The sequence below is a fragment of the Lethenteron reissneri genome, chromosome 53, assembly GCF_015708825.2.
Source record: "Lethenteron reissneri isolate LAM-NWPU_2019-01 chromosome 53, ASM1570882v1, whole genome shotgun sequence".
NCBI lineage: Eukaryota > Metazoa > Chordata > Hyperoartia > Petromyzontiformes > Petromyzontidae > Lethenteron > Lethenteron reissneri.
In genome coordinates, this window is record NC_083831.1 from 2,022,943 (window position 1) to 2,046,873 (window position 23,931).

Here is a 23,931-nt window from a genome sequence, read left to right on the forward strand (position 1 = left end):
TGGACATTTTATAGTTTTTTTTATGAGCAAAGACGCCAAACTGTGGCAGATGTTGCGAAACCAGTTTCCCTCTCACAACGGCTGCGGCTACTCCTAGCCACGTGCCACCGACCGCACTCAGTCTACCTAGCTCGGAGAATCTCCGCGCGCGCAGAAGAGAAAACTACGGCGGCAGATCTGTGCAAACGTGCGAGACAAAAAAAAAAAGAGTCCCGCGGACCGACGTGCCTTTACGCAATTTTGCATTTGACAAAGAAACGGTGACCACGTCAACACACTCGTACACGTGCGCGCGTCCGACACAGCCCACCACGAGCGCCGTTACTTGACAACGGTGAGCGACGATGCCCACGGCAGCGCGAGGTCGCTGCGTCCGGCCACGGCGAGCTTCCGTCGTGAGCCCATCGAGCCCCCACGGCGCGACCGGTGCGATCCCTTAGTGCCACAACGACGACGACAGCTTCACGATCACCACCCCCAGGCCGGTGTCTGTGCACGAGGCCAAGAGCCCTGAAGAATTCTGTTCACATTCCCCCACCCCCATCCTGCACACAAACTGCGCCGCCTTCGATATTCACAATTCCACCGCTGTGTAAACGTGTGTGCAAATTGTTGTCAACGTAAGTGCAAATTGTTGTGTAAACGTGTGTGCAAATTGTTGTCAACGTAAGTGCAAATTGTTGTGTAAACGTGCGTGCAAATTGTTGTCAACGTAAGTGCAAATTGTTGTGTAAACGTGCGTGCAAATTGTTGTGTCAACGTACGTGCAAATTGTTGTGTAAACGTGCGTGCAAATTGTTGCGTAAATGTACGTGTAAATTCCTAATTAAAATGGCAGCAGGAGGAGGATTTCTCCATGGCTCTGGCTGTCTGCCTGATGATGCTGGTTGTAATTACCGGCGAAACATCACACTACTCGAATTTTAAATGTTGTCGGTTTGCACTCCAGCACACAACCGATGTGCTGTACTGGTAACGAATTGCCACGTTTTGTTTAAATGACAAAACGTACTAATTGGCAGTGTCGGGAGATGGTGGGTTCAACGACACATTTATATTTACGCGATCCAACCCAAACAAACCCTCTTATGCATAATATTGGTCGCGAAACCCTACATGTTAAACTGCTTGCGATGTTTGTGAACCATTTACAAAACGTGACGGGGGTGGGGAGGGGGGAGGCAGGTCCTTGATTTCGCTGCTTTTCAACACCAAGTAAACCAATTCATTAAATAATAAGACCCACACACACACGCACGCACCAGTGGAGGTACGGTCGCCACTTCCCCCTCGGGGCCAGACTCGAACGAGCCACCGCCACGCTTTGATGAGAACACTCGAGAGGAGAGGGGGCGGCTTCCCTCAGCGCGTCGCCATGGAGTCCGGCCGCTTTCAACCCTCGCCACGGATCAATAACGGGAGAGAATCGCCACGTGCCTATCGATTTACTCGGCTCTTCTTGCCCGCACTGCAACAGATTCGGCCCCACAATGTAACGACGGCACGACATGCGCGATCATGTGAGAACACCCATTTGTGTGCGTAATTAAATGCCCTATCGTGTTAGTCCTTCCCCCCCCCACCCCGTCGTCCATGGCTCCCTGCCCCGCTTCACGTCCAGGCTCAAGACCTTCCTCTCTGCCTATGACCCATGACCGCCTCTCTCTCTCGACAAACCAAAGACGCACGGTGCTACTGGACAGCGCCGCGAGATGCGGTCGCTTTTCCGAGCTATGTAAATCCGCGGCACCGCCTTGCAGTGTAGTGTTTTGTAATCGTTTTGTATCGAGCGTTAAGATGTATCCAAGTGTTAGAGTGATTCCCTGCTGCTCAAATGAGCCACATTGAGGCACGAGTGCTCATCTTCTGTTTATTGCCCCGCAGAGCCCAGTGGTGGAAATTCCTCATTCCTACGGCATGGGCTAGTGTATTCACAGGACAACCACCATTGACTTCCCCGCAAAATGGTACCTATTTTACCAGCCCACGGAAGGATGATGGGCCGAGTCAACCCTCGACCAGGATTTTAACTCGCGCCCTTCCGACTGAGCCGCTGAGCCACTGGCCGGTTTCATGAGTCTCCAACTCCCATAGCGCTGTAGCAAATACACCGAGTCTGTGAGGCGATTGAGAGTTGTTTGTCAATACTTCACCACGCTCGTCGATACGAGTTGGCGAAAAGTGGCGAGGGCGCAACCACGACCCGGGTTCAGGTATCACCGACGTTAGCCGTGGCTGAGAATCCAACGCAGGCCGCTGGGTCCGCAGCACGGTGCGCCAAGCGTTGCGCCGCCGCTCCCCGCCCCAGGAGTAAAGTACCAGCGAATGCACGCCCGCACTTGCCAATGCAATCACGGGGGCCATTACTGCGGGGATCTGGACTTCGTCAACCCCGGACTGAGAACGCCGGCCTCGGCTCAGGCAACACGGGGGGGGGGGGGGGGGGGGGGCACACGGCGCATATTTGCGTGCGGCGTTAATCCATCAACCGGGTTCTGTGAAGACTGCTTTGTTATTACAGCACTATTCTAAGCTGCCTCAGGTGTAGACCTATAAAGAACTATTGCAACAATTTCGTGCCACGTAATCACTCCGGCCAAACTTTTCGTCACGAGAGCCCTCCGCCGCTTGACGCGGTCCAAACGAATTCAATGTTCACGTGCGCACCGCGTCGTTTGTTTTTCTGCGTCCCCCCCCACCGGTGATGCACAATTGGCAATTCCCGGGGTCACGCAGATTGTTGTCGTTTCGAGCTCCCTCGCCGGTGAGTCCGAGGGCGATTCTTCACAATGGAATTATTAGCAATCAGGTACACGGGGGCGTTTCGCCCTAAACCGCGTCGAGCATCTTCAGGTTGCTGAACCAGGAAGTGAGAATTAAACAGCTACGGAAATGGCGATGATCTAACGCGCATGAGTCAGTGCGCCCACGTAAAGTTAAAAAAAGTTACGTTTTCGTTCCACAGGCCGAGCAGCCAAGGGGTTCACATCCTCACTCAATGTCCCCCCTGCGAGATCTTTCAACGGAGGAATTTACCCGAAATGTACTTGGCTCGCGAACACGCCGTTAAATTCTCTACTCAACTTAACGGAGCCATACACAAGATGAACAAGGGTCTTGATCGTGGCTGATGACGATTATGAATTCTCTACAATGGCACACGGTAAAAATTCTACTTTTACGAGTCACTGAAAAAGCTTGAAAAGTAAATAGAGAAGAATGCTGGGTTCACAATTCCCAAAGAGCGGTGATTACGCCGGGCAGTGTTGAGCGAAGGAGCGGTTTAATTAAAATGTAAACACGTTGCCGTTGGCCTGGCAGAGCAAGCCAGCCAAGGGCGGCGCTGCTCAGGGATAGCTGCACAGGCGATGGGAGAGTGGTGGTCATCAGGGCCCGAGTGCCAATCGTGGTGCAAGCCAAGCCACTCCTGATTCCACGAGGTCGTTAGAGCAAGAACCGTCGCGATGTCAGGCGACAACTTGGGGGGGCAGCACGACACCACTCTTGCGACAAATGTCAAAAGGCAAATAAAGTAAACTAAATTTAAACTTCGATTTAAAGCTTTCGTGACTGCAGGGATTCATCTTCTTGGTTCTTTCGGTAAAGTCACGTAGAATGGAAATAATAAAATAATAAAAATAAAACATATTTTATCATGTTTTATTATAAATAATAAAAATAAAACATATTTTATTGTTTTATTTTTATTATTTTATTATTTCCATTCTACGTGACTTTACCGAAAGAACCAAGAAGATAAATTTAAACTATTGACAATAACAATATAATAATATTCTTTCGGTAAAGTCATTTAGATAGAAATAAAAATATCACGACGTTTCGATCGCAACGCAAGCAATCGTCATCAGGTGATTGCGTTGCGATTGAATCTACGCGACTTTACCGAAAGACCCAAAGAATATGAATTCCTGCAGTCACAAAAGCTTTAAGTCAACAATATAATCATCATATTGATGATATTAATAATATAATTCAAATAATAAACACCAAAAATAGGCTGAAGCACCCAGAGTGCAAACAATATTTATCTATCACTGCTGCAAGCATCTTATCTGCACTGATCGGGCACTGCAGGGGGGATATATTTAACTTGGCAGCAGCCTGGGTTTCTAAACTTAGCAAGCTCAGTCACTTCTGTCAAAGCAGGGACCTCTTGCTGTGACAGAAAGTGCAAGGCCGTGACCAGGGCAACTTGCCCTGCCACACACCCTGGATGTAACAACAGCCACCCTGAGTCTCAAGGCTGTTTCTTCAGGAGGGTCCTGCTAGGTTTTTGCAGTCGGGGGGGGGGGGGGGGGGGCGGGGGCGACGATAGCTGCGTTTCCCAAACGAGCTTTTAATTTCCCAATGTCGGTTGGAGAACTTGGACCGCGTCTATGGAACACAATGGCCTATATTCTTAGGTTTTTTCGATACAGCTATCGTGCTGTGACTGTTCCACCTGAAGACGGAAGCTTGTGTTGCCTCCGAAACGTCGTGATTTTTATTTTTATTTTACTTCTATTAATTTAAATTTTTACCTACGTGACTTTACCGAAAAAAACCTAAGAATATGAATCCTTGCAGTCACGAAAGCTTCAAATCTAGAATTAACACAATGGCCTGCTCGTCTCGGAACGACGGCAACCACGGATTTAACGTGAAACCGGTGTGCCAAGCAGACAGCGCGCGGTACGCCGCAGTGAACATGCACCGCAGCATTAACCAGGGCAGCCCGCCGGAGTCGAGCCCCGAACTGACAAGCGGGGCGAACGTATTTATGATTACAAAACACACGAACGCGTACTCGTGCGCACCACCGAGCAACTAAAGGACTCGATGTTCGGAGAAGCAAGGGAGTGAATGATGTAATGAAGCCTGTTGTCGCGGGCGTGCGGTAATCGAGAATTGCGGCGGTCACAGGCCCCACACGCGCGCAAGAGACATGTCGCGTCCTCGTGACCAAACGGCGCAATCGGCACGTCGGGAGGCGTGCGGCACGTGCCCGTCACCACGCGCGATGCACCGCACCGCCTTCACACTGACTGCGTGCGCACGCACGCGCGTCTCCCGGAGTTACTCACGCGTGCGTGCGTGTGCACGCCGACAGCTCAAACACATCAAGGTGGCAGCGGGGACCACAGGTGGTGCCCTCTGCGAGTCATCCAAGTCAGTCAACCCATGGCACCTGGATCTGTCCTGTGACCTCCTGCCAGCAGCGAGCCTTCCACACTTAACGTGATAGCCTCGATGGGCACCCAGGCTGGCACATGCGATGTGGTGATGTCACCGCTACTTAGTTGCGAATAGCAGCTGTTGTTGAAGTTGTGTGTACATCCAGCTTGGTATGATGTGATGTAGCACGTGTGTGTATGTGTGGCATTGTGCATAGGTTTGAGTCCCGACTCGGGCGCCTTCCTGCGTGGAGTTTGTGCGTTCTCGCCCTGTTCTGCAGAGTGTGAATGAGCGAGTGTGTGGAGTTTGTGTGTTCTCGCCCTGTTCTGCAGAGTGTGAATGAGCGAGTGTGTGGAGTTTGTGTGTTCTCATCCTGTTCTGCAGAGTGTGAATGAGCGAGTGTGTGGAGTTTGTGTGTTCTCACCCTGTTCTGCAGAGTGTGAATGAGCGAGTGTGTGGAGTTTGTGTGTTCTCACCCTGTTCTGCAGAGTGTGAATGAGCGAGTGTGTGGAGTTTGTGTGTTCTCACCCTGTTCTGCAGAGTGTGAATGAGCAAGTGTGTGGAGTTTGTGTGTTCTCACCCTGTTCTGCAGAGTGTGAATGAGCGAGTGTGTGGAGTTTGTGTGTTCTCACCCTGTTCTGCAGAGTGTGAATGAGCGAGTGTGTGGAGTTTGTGTGTTCTCACCCTGTTCTGCAGAGTGTGAATGAGTGAGTGTGTGGAGTTTGTGTGTTCTCCGCCTGTTCTACATGGATTTACTCCGGGTTCGCTGGTTTCCTTCCATAGCTAAACACCCATACAATGCAACCAGTATAGGCCAACCACAATATCGTTTATTTTGGGGTTAGATCGCGTAAAAATAAATGTGTCGCCATACCCGCCATCACCCTACATAGCCAATTAGTGAGGTTTGTCAAAGAAACAGAACATGACAATTCGTTACCAGTACAGCACAACGGTCTGTTTCAGAGCAAATCTACAACATTCACAATCCGGGTGTGACGTTTTTCCAGTAATTACAACCAGCATCATCAGGCGACAGCCAGATTTGTGAAGATATCCTCTTGTTTCGTTCCTTAAATAGAGGGGTAGTTGTGATGACGTCACTTGCGAGCCCTTCACATGCGAAGGGGGGGGGGTATTAATGAATGCGTATAAATTGGCCAAACAACATCCAGAAAGCTGAACAAAACAGCAGTAAACATCACCCCCTACTGAGAAAACACTTGGCAGGACCCTCCTGAAAACGGCGTCTTCAGACTTCGGTGAAGCTTTCCTAGGTAAACAAGCGCCATAAGCAGTGGATTGACCCCCGAACGATGATGGTGGTGGGGAGAGAGTTGAAATTAATAAAACAATAATAACCGCGTGACGCAATACGTGTGTGCGTGTGTGTCCACGTGTGCTGTAGAGTGGGGAGCGGTAGTGTAGTAGCGGTTAGCGCGCTGCGCTACAAACCCAGCGACCCGAATTCGATTCCCGCTCACGACCAATACTGGTGATGATTATCTGAACCGGTCCTGGGCCTCCCCTAGGTCGCCTCAGCCTCAAATGAGTACCTGGTGCAATGTATAAACATCGCCACTGGTGGAGACAAAGGCGGTCGGGCGTGGTGCTGGCCACCCACCCCCTCGTGTGCCGTGCCGGCCTTCATAGGTGCTACTCACTAACAGCACTTGCCCCAACAGTCTGTCAAGGCTACAAGGGGGATCTTTGTCTTTGCTGCAGAGTAAGTGTGTGTGTTATTGCGTGATGTAATGCCTGTGTGTGGGTGTGTCAACGTGCGTGGGTGTGTCAATGTGTGCTGGTCATCGTGTGATGCAATGTGTGCGCTCTCGTGCAGAACAGGTGGTGCATCTTGCTCGTCCTCTCAGGCAGTCATCCCATAACACCTGGGGGGGGGGGGGGGTCCTGTCCCGTGACTTCCTGCCAGCAGCGAGCGTTCCACATTTTACATGGCCTGCTTCAGCGTGGAAACATCGGCACCGGGGAGACAAAGGCAGCCTGGCGTGGTGTTGGCCACCCACCCTCCTCGTGTGCTGTGCAGGGCTTCATAGGTGCTCGCTAACCGCACTAGTGGCCTATTAAGGGCTGTGGGGGGGGGGGGCATGTGGGGGGTAGCCTCTGTGTGCGCCGCTGCGTGTGTACGAGTGTGCCGCCAGTTTCGTGTTGCGACGCCAGTTTCCGGGCGTGAACCGCAGGACTCAAAAGCCGAAACCAATCTCCCCCTGGGATCTGCTTATTCAGGTTTAGTTCTCACTGGGCCGTGTTATTTTTCCCGCTCATGCCGTGTTGGTCCCCACCCCACCACCACCACACACGAGTTCACCTCGGTGCACTCCCCCTACACAGGTTACCCCCCCCCACCCTGTCCACCCCCCCCCCCCGCCAACAGCTGGCTCCACCACCACGGCCGCATTTACCAGCTTCCCCAAAAAAGAACATGCACAATATCTTGGAGACCCCCCCCCCCTCAAACTAGGCCGATGGCTACGCAATTAAATGTCAATCTGGGCTGGTGGCAGCGGTGGAACGTGGCTGCCTGCGATCCAACGCTGTCGAGGCAGCGAGGGATGGTGGTTCGCACACAAATGTTGTGAAGCTCGCTACCCGCGGGCCCCCATGTTCTGCCTTCTGGCTCCATCTGCAACGGGGATCGAGCGTTGCCCCCTCGCGCAAGCCATGCTCTTGCTCCGGGCGCTGCAGTTTCCCTCCCACGTGTATAATAAACACGACTCGCTCATCATTAGTCGGCTGAAAACATCTTCCAAATAAAAAAATAAACCCAAAGTAGCAGGATCCCAGTGAAAGTAAGTCCTATGACTCAGTATGGCTCTCCTGGATAAATAAGCAAATTTAAATTATTTAATCCACCGATAGAGATGACGGGGGCTTCCCGCACCCACCGCGCCGGGTGGTCGTTCGACCGTACTTCTCCGCGCTGGTCATAGAGGGTTGGCGAAAGGTCGAGTCACGCCGCTCGGCGACTGACACTTGGTTTGGCAAAAACAGCTGAGAGGAGGCTCGAGAGAAATGAGGTCGTGACCCCTGGACAGGGGCCAGGGAGCCGTCAGCACGGACGGCTGGAGGAAGTTCTAGACTATGGGGGCAGCTGAGGATAATGAGTGACCCCCCCCCTACCCCCCACTGAGCCAAGGTTGACTGGAGGGCATCGACAGAAAGCATTGTTTGCTGGAAGAGAGAGTGCGTGGAGGGGAGTCGAGTGAGAAGAGAGGGGAGAGGTAGGAGTGTGCGTGGAAAGCGTTACAGAATGCATTATATTTCTAACAGGGACACCGTGTGCCGGGGCCACACGCAGCATGCGCACGCCCGCCAGGCGGAACAGAACGTCCCTGCTGCTGCCAGCCACACCCGAGCCGTCGACCCGAATCTGTACTTGGACAGAGCCTGGGACACGACGCCTCGCTCGGTGAATCTGCACTTGGAAACCGACACAGGGCAGCCCGGTAAGACCCCCACCCTCTCCAATCGCTTAAATTAACAGTTGATGGCTCTAAAAATAATTGCATTCTTTCCGCAAGTAGCTGGCCAAGTAGACACACGGCCACACATGCACACACACACACAAGACAAAGATTCCCCATATAGTCTAAAGAGACTGTTTGGGCAAGTGCTGTTACCGAGCACCTATGAAGGCCAAAAGCACGCCCGACCACCTTTGTCTTTCCAGTGGCGATGTTTTCCAACACCGCACCAGGTGCTCATTTGAGGCTGAGTCGACCTAGGGGAGGCCCAGGACCGGTTCAGATAATCGTCACTGGTGTTGGCTGTGAGCGGGAATCGAACCCGGGTCGCCGGGTTCATAGCGCAGCGCACTAACCGCTACACTACCGCGCACACACACACACGTGCACACCCTGACACACCCTGACACACACTGACACACACTGACACACACTGACACACACACACACGCGTGTCCCCCGTCCCCCACCCGTCTGCACAATCTCGGCGCGCCGCGTCGTCGCGCACGCGTCGCAGCTGCTGACCGCCAATTACGCCACCGCCTCCAAGTGCGATAAGCTCACGAAACAAAGCGACTTCCTGCCACACGCTGCTGCTCGTCGCCCGCGTACGGCCCCTGCAGGGACCGCGGAAGTTCCTCATGCCCATGGCGGAGGGCGAGTTCGTCCACAGGACGACCGCCATTGCTGTCCCCACAGCGTGGCATTCGATCGGTCGATCCTGGAGGGGCGATGGGCCAGAGTCAACCCCCCATATGAGGGTTCGTGACCTTCCGATCGCGAGCCGCTCGCTCAACGGTCATGCAGCGGAGAAGCGCGTTAAGGAGGGAAAATGTGCATCTTCTCACTTCGTGTGCCGTGTTGCAGAGATAAGCAAATTTTTTTTTTGCAACGGATGTCCTGGTTCTGGAGCCATTCAGCAGCGCTGGTTAAAACCGGCTCCGGGTTTGCACCGGGAGCCAGCCAGGGAGGGACCAAGGTGCCGGGGTGACGTGGTCTCGTTTGCAGGTGCAGCCGGCAAGGGATCTAGCGGTGGCCACGGTGGGTCACGTGAGAGTGGGAGATGTACAGAGATGTGCGGAGATGTGTGGAGATGATTCACAAAATCTGCTTCCCAACACCAAATGCAGGGCCGCCTGCGCTGGCACCGCTGTGTCTGTTCGGAGCTACACCCACGGGAGTAAAGCCGCTGGATTTAACAGAGATCCCATTGGCACCCTGCTCCTCCTCCGCCTGCCGCATGGGAAGAGGCTTCTGTGCACGAGGACAGAGCGATCACAAACATTCGCAGCTTTGTGAGAATCAATTTCATCCGTGTAACTGGGTTTGTGTCTTCACAGATTAACATCACCGTCATCGTCGTCGTCGTCAGCCATGGTCAATTCACTTCTAGATGAAAGCCTCCCCCCCCCCCTCCCACGATCTCGCGATGTAATAACCAAACCAGCAAATTGCATCGCTCCATCTCTTTGATGAACGTCACCCTGATTTTTTTTCTTTATCGTAAAGTGCAAAAAAAGTAGTGACGCGTTGCACGGAGTTGCAATCTCGCAGCGGGGGTTGGTCGACACGAACACGGTGGAACGCAGCAGCAGCAGAAAACGCATTCCCCGTTCCTTAGCCAGGCAAAGCAGGAGCTCTCACCTCAAACGATTCACGACATCAAGTTTGGTCGACGTACCACGCCGAACGCAAACGGGGGGGGAGGGGGGGGATGCGTTCAGTTGGTGCGCAGCTATTTCAGAAGCAGGAAATAAATGCGGTCATCGGCCCCGGTCAATTTCCAAACAGCAACCCGGGTGGGTCACCGTGACCAGCACTCGCCGGTCCGCCTCGTCTCGCAGGAATATCTGGAGGTCAGCTTCATTGGCCGAGACGTCGCTTTCGTGCCGTTCGTGCACACACAGCAACGAGGCGCGCGAACCGGCGCCCTGGCCACCAGCGGTGATCCCCCGTCACCCTCTCCCCCCCCCCCCCCGCCCACGAGCGACCAACAGCAAAATGTTGGAAACCGGCAAAACTCACTCGCGCATCTACGTGTTGCAGCCAAGCGGGCAGACAAGGGTGGCACAGCGGACACTCGTGCCCAGCAGCAAGAAGGGTCTGGGTTCAACGCTCGACTAGGGAGCCATCCTGCCTGTTCTGCCGAGAGCGAGTGAGTGTTGTGGGGAGCGGTCACGCAGCGGTTAGTGCGCTGCGCCATGAACCCTATCAATTCTCGCTCACAGCCACCAACACTAATGACAATTAGCTCAACCGGTCGTGGACCTCCCCTAGGTCAATTCAGTCTTATATGAGCACCTGGTGCGATGTGTAAACTTCACCACTGGGGTTACAAAGTCAGCTGGGCAATTTGCCGGCCACCCACCCCCTCGTGCACCGTGCCGGCCTTCGTGGGTGCTCGCTAACAGCACTTGCCCCAAATGGCTGTTCAGGCTATACAAGTCATCTTGTGCGAGGGAGCGTGAGAGAGTGGAGTTGATGTTCTCCCCGTGTTCTGCATGGGTTTCCTCAAGGTTCTCCGGTTTCCTCCCAGAGCTTAAAAGAAACACACCGGTATTGGCAAAAAAAATACCCACAGATTTTCTCAATTGGGAATATACACACACACAGCATCAACGTCGCACCCTTCTGCGAAAACTTGGCAGGACCCTCTTGAAAAACAGTATTGAGGCTCGGCGAGGAATTCCTGGGTAAACAAGCGTAGTCGTAGTAATAATAGATCATAATAAGTAGAACAGACATATCGGTTACGCCAACTTTAATACTCATCAGTGGAGTACAGCCCTGCCAATCTGCGGCCTGAATTGTGCGTGGAGCTGCCGTACACAAGAGCGTCCACCACAAACCAACGCGGCCAGTGCCACGCCGCTCGCGACCCAGTCCACAGGTGCCGCGTGGACCAAGGCTGTCTGCAAGGGTTCGGGCGCAGCCGTGGGGCGGCACGGTAGCGAAAGTTCCGCTGCACTGACGATCGCAGAGCGAGGGTGAAACGCGTCTTAAGTTGCCACGGTGATTGACTGCCACTGTGAAACGTCGACGGCCTCACTCTGTACTTTTTGGGCTTCATTAAAGCAGCCAGGGGTATTTGGGCCAGGCTACACGAGCGTGCGTCGTGACAACGCGTGCCGCGACATCGCATTCGTCGTGTACCGATGCGCTGGCCGCATCCTCTACACCCTCCCCCCCATTACGCGGCGCTGCCGATGTAAACGAACCCTGCCACTTTCCGACCACACAACCGAGCCACACCAGGGCCGTGCCAGGGCCCTGCCAAGCCGGCCCGGCGTGGAACGGGAGGTGTGTGCCTGGGTTGTTGGCTTTCAAAACGCAGAAACAAAAAATACGCACGCTGCCGAAACAAGCCGCACGCGGACCGACACACCATACGGCACGCAATCCTGCTGCTTGGCCCCCTGAGTCGGACTCGCAAGCCGCAGTTTCACGGTTTGGTTCTGGCTCGGCTTGGCCAAGAGCCAGTGGAAAATCACCCATACCGTGAGGGCCCCGCGCGCTGGGGCGAAAAAGGGGCGACTAGCTAGGGTTCTCGCGCACCATGTAGGCAAACGCACGTCTTCTTCGTCCATACGATGGGGGAGTCGATGCGCGACATTTGTGTTCCGGTCGAGGGCGACGAGCAGGCCGGTGAAGCCAAGCGGCACCGAACCGCCGGGAGCAGCAGAACGTCACGGCTTCCCCTTGCCCTCCGCAAGCAGCGCCCTGTACAGAACCACACCACCGCCAACCCCCGCCCCGCTACACTGACAGTGACCACACTCGTGCCGTGCTGTGGAAAGTGAGAACTCCGAGCGAGAAGACTCCACTTGCTCGTCCGTTAAGGAATGAGCAAATTAAACGGCCTAGCTTTTATCCTCTCACTTAATCCACGGCGCTCCCATCGCCGCCGTGCATCGTCATCGGCAAATCGTACGGCAGTTCACTTAGCCGCGAGTGGCTTTGTGGAATAACTCCTCCGCCCAATTACTTTTCCATTTTCCCCAATCCGATCTCAATCCGATAAGGGGGGGACCGGACCAAGCGAGCAGGCGCTTCCCCCCTCGTCGCAGTAACATGACGGGGGGAGGGGTGCGTTGCGGTACACACACAACCGACAAAGTCAACCGTGCACTCAAGCGTGGCGCTCGCTTCCTCGACGCGGCTGCTCAGCGAGCAGGTGAACCACAGTTACTGAAGAGTAACAAACAGGACTGGCAGAGTGCATGGGCGTCACGCTGCACGCCGGTTTTACAGAGCGTGGGATTATTTATGCGACGAGTCAATGGTTTGATGCCAATAGGACTCCGACTGCACCACGATGCAGAATAGATTTTGTTGGGTCGGATCATTGTGTCGGGCAAAGGAGGGGCGGTGTACAACACGCATTTTACTCGTGCAATCCAGCCCAAAAGTCTATTGCAAATCGTTATATTGGTCGTGAAAGCAGCCTGCGTGGTGAATGCACCACCTCCGTCTCAGCGCGGATGACAATGCCATTTGTTCCGAATACGTCCGGCACCACCGTGGCATTCTACGAGTATTTCTCCATCATCTAGGAAGGTGGACAAATGAATTTTCTCTCAATCACGGCCACAATCGGCTGCCCGCCGCTGCATCTGCAGGCTGCACCGTGTGCTTCTTCGGCACGACGTTCGACGTTTCGCTCCACGTTGCCAAAATTCAGTTTCTGAAGAAGCTCCCATTGCAACCGAATGCCGCGCAGCGGCAAGCTGCATGGCGCAGCCGCGACAACCTAACACTGTAGCATCGTAGCCGTAATCGGCTGAGCGAAGGGAAACTTCGAGATTACACCAACGATTACCAACACGGGCCCAGTGCCTTCGCGATTGTGCCATTTCAATGTTGCGATTGGACCAAACGAGTCTCGTGGTGCACTCTAACGGGCGCGTGCTTTAATCATTAAACAAGTAAACCCGTAAAAACTAAGTTTTTCACTATAAATCCTTTATATGCGTGGCGGCTAGAGTCCTCTCGTCCTCTGGCTTGAGATGGCTGCCACCTATGGGTCAGATGATTGTCTGCCACCATTAAGCAATTGGTAATTAAATATTTAATTTGTTTTCCCTAAACAGTGTAAAAATTGGCATTTTCTTTTTTTCACAAAAATTAATTGTCACACCCAACGAGTCTGTGTGGAAAATGTCAGCTCGATTAGATCACGGGAAGTGGGTTAAAAAACGAGCGAAAGATTTGCACGGTCCTAAGCAAGCAAGCGAACTTAATATAAAGGATTTAAAAATATATTCGCCTGTGGAGGACGCGGGGATCGATCCCGCGACCTTTGGCATGGGAAGCGAGGGCGCTACCAACTGCGCTACTCCGCCACGGCCTGTGGAGGGGTTACGCTCTGGGCTCTTATACTGTGACGTTCAGCCAAAGCCAAGAATGAGTTCTATTTCAATATATGTAAAATAATTTTTTTTTGCCTAAAAAGTCTAAAATTTGGGAATTTTTTTTCACGAACAATAAAAAAGATGACCGACACGTGTGAAATGTGAGAAACACACGCCAAAGTCGTCGCACTGCCCTGCTGTGTGGCAGCATCACAGGAGGCTGCTCAATAACCATACCAATAACTTGGTACATTTGATATTCGCGCCATCCTTCTAGCACGGGGTTGTCAAGTAGACGACGTTTCGCAGACACCGTCCGTGGTAGTTTGACAGCACGGGCGCGACGTTGCCACGCACGCGTGATCCCAACCGAGCAATTTGTGGGCGTAATTTTTACCAAATATGGGGCCGTGACGGCGACGCACAATGGGCCTGCCCGTTTCGAACGACGTCTGGGGATCTTTAACGGCCGCTGCGAAGCGGACGGTGTGTGGTATTCGTATGTCCAATACCAGCACGGCATTAAGCAAGGGACGTCTGGCGGATTCCAGCCACGAAACTCTGCGGCGAGCGGCGAACGCGCGTTACCGCCGGGCCGCGCTCGTTGTAAGCCCTGGCTTTGGCCGCGGATACAAACCATGGCAACCGCTCAGCTGCTCCCCAACGCATAAGCATCGCGTGGTAACGGCTTAAGCAATGTTTACGATCCCATCCAATTGAAAAGCGAGCCGGTCACAAGTCTCCCCAGGTGATTTGCAATTGTGTCGATTGCATCGTAGCAACATTCTTTGCATTGTTATCAGGTGTTGGCTTTTAAGGCCCTTTGAAAGACCACGCTGGCCGAAAAAATCCCCTTTTGTCAGGTGGGATTTTTCAGAGAATAGCGGAGAACGAAGTCCTGATGACAGTACGGAAACCGGCGTTTGGTGGCACGCAGTGCAAGCCATGCGGAAGCGTGCTGATGTTTGCGCGGTGCGCGGGTTGCCAGACGAACGATCGGAAAATGCTTTGCCCTGTGATAAACAAGGGAAGCAACACGAGACCCACGGCCCTTGTTGAAGATCTCTCGCATGCTCATCGTATCTGCTTTTAGTGACTGGTCACATCGGAGCATCTCTACTTTAAATACAATTGTCCTCCCCCAATTTTATTCTGACTGCTATCGGCGTCACGTCGTCGCAGAGCCATTCAGGAAATCGTGCAGAGCAGTGCACCTCCCCTTTGTGTAAGAGAACAGCCCCACGGAAGCGGGTATCACAGAGCTACCTCTCAGATCCCTTCATCAGGTGACCTCCCGTTCCACCCAAATAGAGAGCAGCACTTTCACAACTCGCCCTGCCACCGAGAGTAAGGCTCATCCGTTCCCACTCTAGCCGGGCCGTGGTGGCTATGCACGTGACCTGTAACGCAGCGCTATGGAGGCATCGAGGTTTGGCGGATCGCGCAATTGCCGTGGAACTCGTTCCGCGTGGGCATCAAGGTGCCATGCCCTGGCTGCCCAAAAGAAGGAAGTTCGGCAAATGTGAACTCCATGTGACCCATCTGTGTTAGTTGGTTTTTTTCCAGGTGCCCTGGTTATTTCTCAAATATAAACACTCATTAGTTGGCCAATAACTGCTTAATAGATCGAGGAACGCGGAGCCTTTCCCACTCATCTGTGAGCCCTTGTACCTCTTGAGTCGTCCTCTCTCTCTCGCTCGCTCGCTCTTCGAGAGTGAGCGAATACTGTGCAGTGATATAAGTTGAAACAATTATAATAATTAATTGTTATTGACGGTCAAACCAATATTGTCAATTCTCAGCACGGGAATTGTAACCAAATTAACTGCAAAACCAAACTTGTGACGATGCTTTTTTGTTTGCTCAGCCATTGGCGACCTGTCCGAGTTCATCACCTCTGGACAAGCGAGAGGCCGCGTCTAATCACAGGCAGCGGCTGACTGGACTGTTAATCCGGGCTCTCAGCAGTGTCGGCTCAGCGCCCTGACTGACGTCCGAGCCGTCCGGCCACCTCCAAGTGTCTCCCCAGCTTAAGCAAGGATCTCCGCTGGTAGCCCTAAGCCAGCGGTGGAAACTCCACCTTCCCACGATGTGTTCGGAGAATCACAAATGACTTCCTACAATGTACAAGGGACCTATCAAAAATGCAGGATCAACTCGGGACTAGCGCGCACGGCACGGCCGATTAGGCAAACATCAATTTCAGGAATGCAGGGATAGGAAAGCCAACCCCTGCTCCACCTTGCCCACTGTGGACACTGCCCAGACAATGGTGGGCGCCAACTGTCAACACTTATGTGCCGAGGATCATTACAATGAGCACCTCACAACAGCGTGACAAAGCCACCGCTCGCGCGCATCTTTCATGTCCTGAAAAACAACGTCGAGCCGCCGTGAGCGCTGCCGTTCCCTGGAGTTCTCGCGCGCTAAAAAAAAAACGTCCGGAATAGAAAAAATAAAGAATGGTGGGTGGAGCGTTTGAGAAGTAGGGCAACCGCTGTCAAGGCACCAAGGGGAACAGTGATATAATCCACCTCCCACCTCCCTCGCAGGGCACAGATTTAATAACACGAAACTGGGGCCGTTCCAATCGTTTTTATTTTTGCCGGCATCAACTGCGTGAACAGAAACGTTAAAACCGGTTTGCCGCGCGCATAGACGTGTCTGTCATTTCAGCGTAAACAAGCGTGTTCCCCCGTTTTAACCGAGGAACGGAGGGGGGCTGCCACGGCGGGTGTAGTGGTCAGAGGTCGCCGGTTCGATTCTATCTCCTGGCGCGGTAGTTAATCCAACGGGCGCAAGTTTCTTAAATTCCCTTCCTCCCGCTCCCCCAACCTCTGTCCACTCGGCAGCATACATGGCTTTCACCGCGGTTAGTCAATCAACAGGTGCCACGTGATGGGGTAAAAAAAGTGTGGCTAACGACCACCTCTTCCTACTCAAAACCCACTGGAGATTCTGCAAAAACGGTTACCGGTTCGCGACCCTGCGCAGGGAACCTTTCCTGCCTTTTGCCGATTGCCACCACCACAGGGTTGCACGCGGGGAGCGATTTCAGACGCCGACTTCAAAGCGGCATTTGCATCAAAGCAGTTGTTCACATCAGACGGCGAATTTTAAGCAGCCGCATCGTGCAACTGTGCAGCTATTAGGTCCGCATTGGCACTGTGTCCGAGCTCTTCACATTCCTTGCAGGGATTTATTTGGAAAGCTAAATTGACCCAATCAATAGCGATACAGCCCCCATACGGATTTGCATCGCATCTCAGGACGCTGCACAGATTCGGTGGGGTGCGTTTGTTTACAAGACAGAGGTGGACATGAGTCGTAGGCCGAGGAGGGGACAGGAAGGTGTTGGACCTGGACTAAAATGGGTCCAGGGATCTGAACGGAGTTTCAGATCCCGGGGGAAGCATAGGAGAAGGAGCTACCTCCCACTGAGCAAAGATTGACTCAGGGATTCAAGGGAAACCCTTGGTTGCTGGTTGTTTAGAGTGTGTGCAGGGGAGTAGAGTGAGATGAGGGGGGAGAGGTAGCAGAATGCATGGAAGGGGGTAGAGTGAGTTGACAGGGGAGTGCTGGGCAGGCGTTGGTCTGTGGAGGTTTCTCAAGTGGATACTGTTGTACCTTTCTGATCGGCAATCCTCAGTCAGGGTGGGCTCGTCCACATCTCCTGAAACAAAAGCGTTATGTGGTGTCCCCCAGGGCTCCGTCCGCTGGTCCCCTGCTGTTCACAGCCTACACTTCCCCAATCGGCCGTCTCATCGCAAGCTTCGGTGTCAAGCACCACTCATATGCGGACGACACTATTCTGTTCACCGCCATCAATTCTACCAATGCGTCTGGTTTTGAGAGGCTGTCGGAATGCGCCACTGCCTTGCAACAGTGGTTCTCTTGCCCTTAATCCGTCAAAGTCAGTGGCCATCATGTTAGGTACCAGGCAAAGTCTCAACTCATCAGCGCCCCCCAACACACATACACATCTTTGGTCACAGCATCAAGTTCACCGATCACTTCAGCTACCTCGGTGTCATCCTACATTCAACTCTAGTCCGGTCCTCCTCTGGCAACCTAAAAAAAACTTCAAAGACTACAAAACAACCTGGCACGCATCGTCATTGGCCGCACTCATCCCCGTCTCGAATCACTTGCCTGTCTCCGTGCCCTCCACTGGCTACCCATTGCCAGCAGGGTCGCATACAAGATCGCCTGCCTCTGCCACAACGCCTTCACATCTGCCTGCCCGCCGTACCTCTCTTCATTATTGACGACTTGCAGCACAGCACACGGCAGATGCCTTCGCAGTGCGACTCGCGACCTCCTCTTGATACCAAGATCCAGGATGGTCATGTCTATGCGCCGCTTCTCGGTGGCAGTCTGGAACGCCGTCATCCCTCTGCATATTCGCAGCATCACCTCAATCGCCTCCTTCAAGAGACACTTAAAAACTCACCTCTATAACCACGCTTTCGAGTGACTCTGAGCTTGGCTCCGCGTCTCCGAGTTACGGCCGTTACGTCCGCAAATTTGTGCACGTTATAAATTGCATTGTTATTTCGCTTTAAAGCTTTCGTGACTGCAGGGATTCATCTTCTTGGTTCTTTCGGTAAAAGAACCAAGAAGATGCATTCTTATTATTAAGATCGTGACCACGACAAGTGGTGTGGACATTCACTCCAGGATTAGTCCTGGGCTGCTCTAAAACTTACAACCAGAAACAGCGGTCACGTCGCACGTCCCTCCCGACTGACTGCCACTCTAACTCCCTCGAGCACTTATGACTGAACCATCAGGCGTGCCCCATTCCCGCCCCGGGCATAAACCCAGGCAATCGATTGAGGGGGGGGGTTTAAAAAAGTCCCATTTCCACCCGGGTTACAGTTTCTCACGTTCGTCGTGAACCCAAGGCTGCGGGAAATAACCGAGTGACATAATCCAGACCGCTCACTCCACGCCCGCACTCTTTTCCAAAATTACGATCAACGCAAAAAAAGTCAAAGAATGTGTTTTTTTACATCGTTCCAGGCTCAGCTTAAATACACGAGCGCCAGTGAACACGGAGGAATAGAAACAGCGATGCTACCACCGCTGCATCGTCATGTGGCTCACAGCAATAGGCAATGCGGAGTCTCGCGGTGGCAAGAGATGAACACTTAGCAGATGCCCGACAACTCTTACACATGGGGTGGCACTGCATTTTTATCCTCACGCAGTTTCTGAGCACAGGACCAAAGGTCTAATACAGCCAGCACACAACTCTCAAAATTGCTATAAGAGATAACACGTTTATGTGATTGAACGCGGTTTTACGAGCTAGGGAAAAATAGATGACGGGAGGGAATTCCAAAGTGGAGCAGTACGAGCGAAGAAGAAAAAAGGATACATATTTTGACCTGCAGTGTGGCGAGCGAATGAGTGAGTGAACCTGTGTTGTTGTTGTTGTTGTGATCTACAGTGTGGTAGCTGAACACACAGTGCAGACAGCAAGAAACAATTTCTGGCAGATAGAGTCCTCAACATGGGTCGAGGAACCATCGAGCGAAGTCCACAGGAACGGTAACCATGGCAGTAGCCACAGAAGAGTTCTAAGGAGGCGAGACTGCCCGCCTAACCCTTGCACATTAACAAGACTCTTGCGAATGTGCCTTTGCACCCCAAGGTGGTTGTCCAATTAAAGCGAGTACAGCTCTTGGTCAATCCACTCCTGCCGTACGAGGGCCTCCCCCACACGCCGTGTCTGTCATGGGGATCGTGTGATCATACTTCACCCACGCTGATCAGTGGCGGTTGGCGAATGGTTGTGGGGGGGCGGGCAGGGAAGCAAGAGCGGTCAAGATAACACTTGCCACTGGTGTCAGCCATGGCCCGGAAAAATCGCAACACGCGTAGCCGGGGTCATCGTGCAGTGGCGTTAACCGCTGTGCCACCGTTACGGCCTGAATGTGGCATGCCGAGATACGACGTTAATCAGGTCGCACGTCTTATCAAGGCTGTCACCGCACAAACGTGTGGTGCAGGAAGCTCCGCTTCTCAACCCCGAAGCTCATTTGGAGATTTTTCAACAACCAGATCCCATGTGCCAAATGACACTCATCCTGGTCTCTTGAGTTCTTAACTGGTTAAACAAAATAGACTTAACAACTGACATCCCCGGGGCTGGAGTTGTACCATCAGATGTTCATTGCATAAGCCACCACCTTCAATATTGGAGCATGTTCAGAAGCAGAATATGTATTTATACTGGAGGAATCTGATGTGCTATAAAGCTCTTTTTCACAGATGTGCGGTATAAGGGCGGGTAAGAACATTACAACAAACTAAACCATTCCCATCCTACCAGTCAAAGCCCACTGAGGTATTAACTTATTTTTCAGAAGCGACCTGGCCACAAATGATAGCTCAACAAGGTGACTTATCATTTGGACATTTATAGCAGCAAAATAGTCTAAATAGTCTCAATGCATGTTTCTAAATGTGGAGTGAAAAACTGGAGGACCCAAGAAAAAAATCCACACTACCATGGGGAGAACATGCAAACTCCAAATATACAGGCATCAGGGCCGGGACCTAAGCCCCGACCTCCTGTATACCAGGTGAGGTAGTTAAGCTGGCGAGATGGGCTTCTCTGTACGTCTAAAGCCCTGTTTGTCAATCTACCGCTGAACGGACTTAACCGTTTACATGTTATTCAAGTAGTCACCATATATTTGTTCAATGTTTCCGTGGCTCACATTTGTATAATTGGACTCGATGATCGGTATGCAGAGCCATGCTAACTTGCAAGGGAATTTAGACGTTTTATTGCCAACGTCAACCACCTACCCCAGCAAGCAAGACTTCGAGAAATCTACCTTGTCACCTACTAGAGTCGTGATCTCCCTCCCGGGATCACGCTGCTGTTGTCATCACCACCTTCATCATCATAGAATCTCTCACCCTGATCCAGAACAACGCTTGCCAACAAAGTGGAACAACGCGGACGTCCAGAACAAACACCTCAATCGAGGTTTTGGGTAAGTTCGCGTGAATATAAATGTGTTGCTAAACCCCCCCACTACACGACATAGCTAATAGTAAGGTTTAATAAGGGTTGTATAACCCACAAAAGCCTCTGTTATGGATATTGGTCGCAAAAGCCCACGTGTTAAACAAACAACCTCATTTGAAACCCCAAACATCGTCACATCTCCTGGCTTTCACATTTCTCCTCCTCGTCCCGGTGTGACCGCCGACAGCATCAGAACATCAACGGCAGCCGGCCGATGCGCCAGCGGACCTCAGCATTGCACATTTCGCTCACGAACGCATTGCAAAAAATCTACAATGAGCCCGGAAGCAAACTGCCAGAGCCCATAACACAGGTTTTTGGGTTAGATCGCGTAAATATAAATGTGTCGTTAAACCCGCCACCACCCGACACAACCAATTAGTAAGGTTTGTCACGTAAACAGAACATGGCAATTCGTTAATTGTACAGCACACCGGTGCGTTGGAGAGTAAATCCACAACATTTACAATCCGAGTATGACGTTTCGCGAGTAATTACAACCAGCATCATCAGGCGACAGCCAGATTTCTGCCGGAGCCCGCTTGCGTTCCAGAGCTTTAAATGAGTTAACGCCAATTAATGTTCGTGCGAAACGTTCAATGTTGTCATGCGACGCGGTCGGGTTTTCTCTCTCTCTTTCAGATATCTCTTCGCTTCATTGCTGCACTCTTTCTTTTTTATGTCGTCTGGCAAAGCAAAAAAAAGACAGATCGCCGTTGCCAACAAGAGACTTTATCGTGGTCTCTGTTGAGGTCTCTCAGCTGGTTAAACAAAATTAACTGGACACTTGAACCCGAGGGAGCCCTTCCCCGTGGCGTTGTAGGTCACGGGAGAGGTGATGACCGCGCGTAGTCAGCGAGCAAGGCCGTGGCAGCCAGGCAGGGGGCTTGAGTCAAACTTCTCGCTGCTGCCGAACCCGAGTTCGACTCTGAACCCCGGCTTAACATCAACGGCGAGTGGCGTCTGAACCGGTCCTGCGGGGCCCACCGTCACCAACTTAACATGCATCAACAACAACAACCAATCACCAAAACAAACCACGACATCCACCTCCAACCACCACTGCCAAACCACAGCCACCACTAACAACCACCAAAACACCACCATGTCAAGCTCCACCACCACCACCACCACGGTAAACGCCTCGACTGCCTCCCATGGCAGGGACGAGAGGCAGCCACAGCACGCGAGCCGTGGTCCCAAAGCTCCGTCTCCCCTGGGCCCCCCTCTCACCGGTCCCCCCTCTCTCTGACCCCCCTCTCTCCCTCTGGGCCCCCTCTCTCACCAGTCCCCTCTCTCTGACCCCCCTCTCTCACCGGCCCCCCCCTCTCTAACCCCCACCCCTCTCTGACCCCCCGCCCTCTCTGACCCCCCCCCCTCTCTCTGACCCCCCTCTCTCTCTGCCCCCCTCTCTCTGACGCCCCCCCCCCCCCTCTGACGCCCCCCCCCCTCTCTCTGACGCCCCCCTTCTCTCTGGCCCCCCCTCTCTCTAACCCCCCCTCTCTCTGACCCCCCCCCCCTCTCTCTGACCCCCCCTCTCTCTGCCCCCCCCTCTCTCTGACCCCCCCTCTGTCTGACCCCCTCTCTCTGACCCCCCTCTCTCTGACCCCCTCTCTCTGACCCCCTCTCTCTGCCCCCCCCCCCCCTTCTCTCTGGGCCCCCCTCTCTCTGGGCCCCCCTCTCTCTGCCCCCCTCTCTCACCGGTGCGCAGCTGCAGCTCCACAGTGACCGAGTCTCCATCGGACGAGGAGCTCTCCCCCATGACCGCGTCTCCTCCTCCTCCTGCTGCTGCTCCAGATCCTCCTCCTCCTCGTCTACCTCGTCAGGGCCATCGCGGCGGCGGCAGGGACTCCCCTCAATGCCGATGTTGTCGTTGATGTTGTTGTTGATGATGTTGTTGTTGATGATGTTGATGTTGTTGATGTTGTTGATGATGTTGTTGTTGATGTTGTCGCGTGTGAATTACGCCGCCTGTGACTCACGTGTACGGCCTCACCCTGACACTCTCCCCTGCCTCTCCTTTTACTCTCCTGGCGCTCTCGCTTTACTCTCCCTTCACTTTGCGCGCTCTCCCCACGCTCCTTCCGCTCTCCCCGCTTTCTTTTTACTTCTCCCCCTCTCTCTTTCCTCTCCCTTACCTCTCCCCTCGCTCTCCCTTCCCTCTCCCCTCGCTCTCCCTTCCCTCTCCCCCTCGCTCTCTCTTCCCTCTCCCCCTCGCTCTCTCTTCCCTCTCCCCTCGCTCTCTCTTCCCTCTCCCCCTCGCTCTCTCTTCCCTCTCCCCTCGCTCTCCCTTCCCTCTCCCCTCGCTCTCCCTTCCCTCTCCCCTCGCTCTCCCTTACCTCTCCCCTCGCTCTCCTCTTCCCTCTCCCCTCGCTCTCTCTTCCCTCTCCCCCCTCGCTCCCTCTTCCCTCTCCCCTCGCTCTCTCTTCCCTCTCCCCTCGCTCTCTCTTCCCTCTCCCCTCGCTCTCTCTTCCCTCTCCCCTCGCTCTCTCTTCCCTCTCCCCCTCGCTCTCCCTTCCCTCTCCCCCTCGCTCTCCCTTCCCTCTCCCCTCGCTCCCTCTTCCCTCTCCCCTCGCTCTCCCTTCCCTCTCCCCTCGCTCTCCCTTCCCTCTCCCCCTCGCTCTCCCTTCCCTCTCCCCCCTCTCCGCTGTGAGCCCGCGCACGCGCTCGACCAATCGCAGCGCGCGGCGCCGGTCACGTGACGCCGCGTCCCAAAATTCTCACCCGGGCTCGGCTGCTTCCTGGGCACCCCCCCCCCCGCTGCCGCCAATGGGAGCGCGCCGCGCGGGTCACGTGGGCCGGGCACTGCCCTCACGTGGGCGTGGCAGCTCCAGCTCGGCACCACGTGGGCCCTCGCCGGCTCTATCCACTGCTG

General features: G+C 53.5%; 1 protein-coding gene across 1 annotated transcript in view; it reads right to left on the reverse strand.

The window, feature by feature from the left end:
- LOC133356371 (ribosomal protein S6 kinase alpha-5-like) overlaps positions 1 to 23,177 on the reverse strand; it is a 51,261-nt gene extending 28,084 nt beyond the window's left edge. Inside the window, 1 exon segment of the mRNA XM_061573853.1 lies at positions 22,758 to 23,177. Coding sequence (XP_061429837.1) covers positions 22,758 to 22,818 — 61 coding nt within the window. The 5' untranslated portion in view covers positions 22,819 to 23,177.
- Between the last annotated feature and the right edge of the window lie 754 nt (positions 23,178 to 23,931).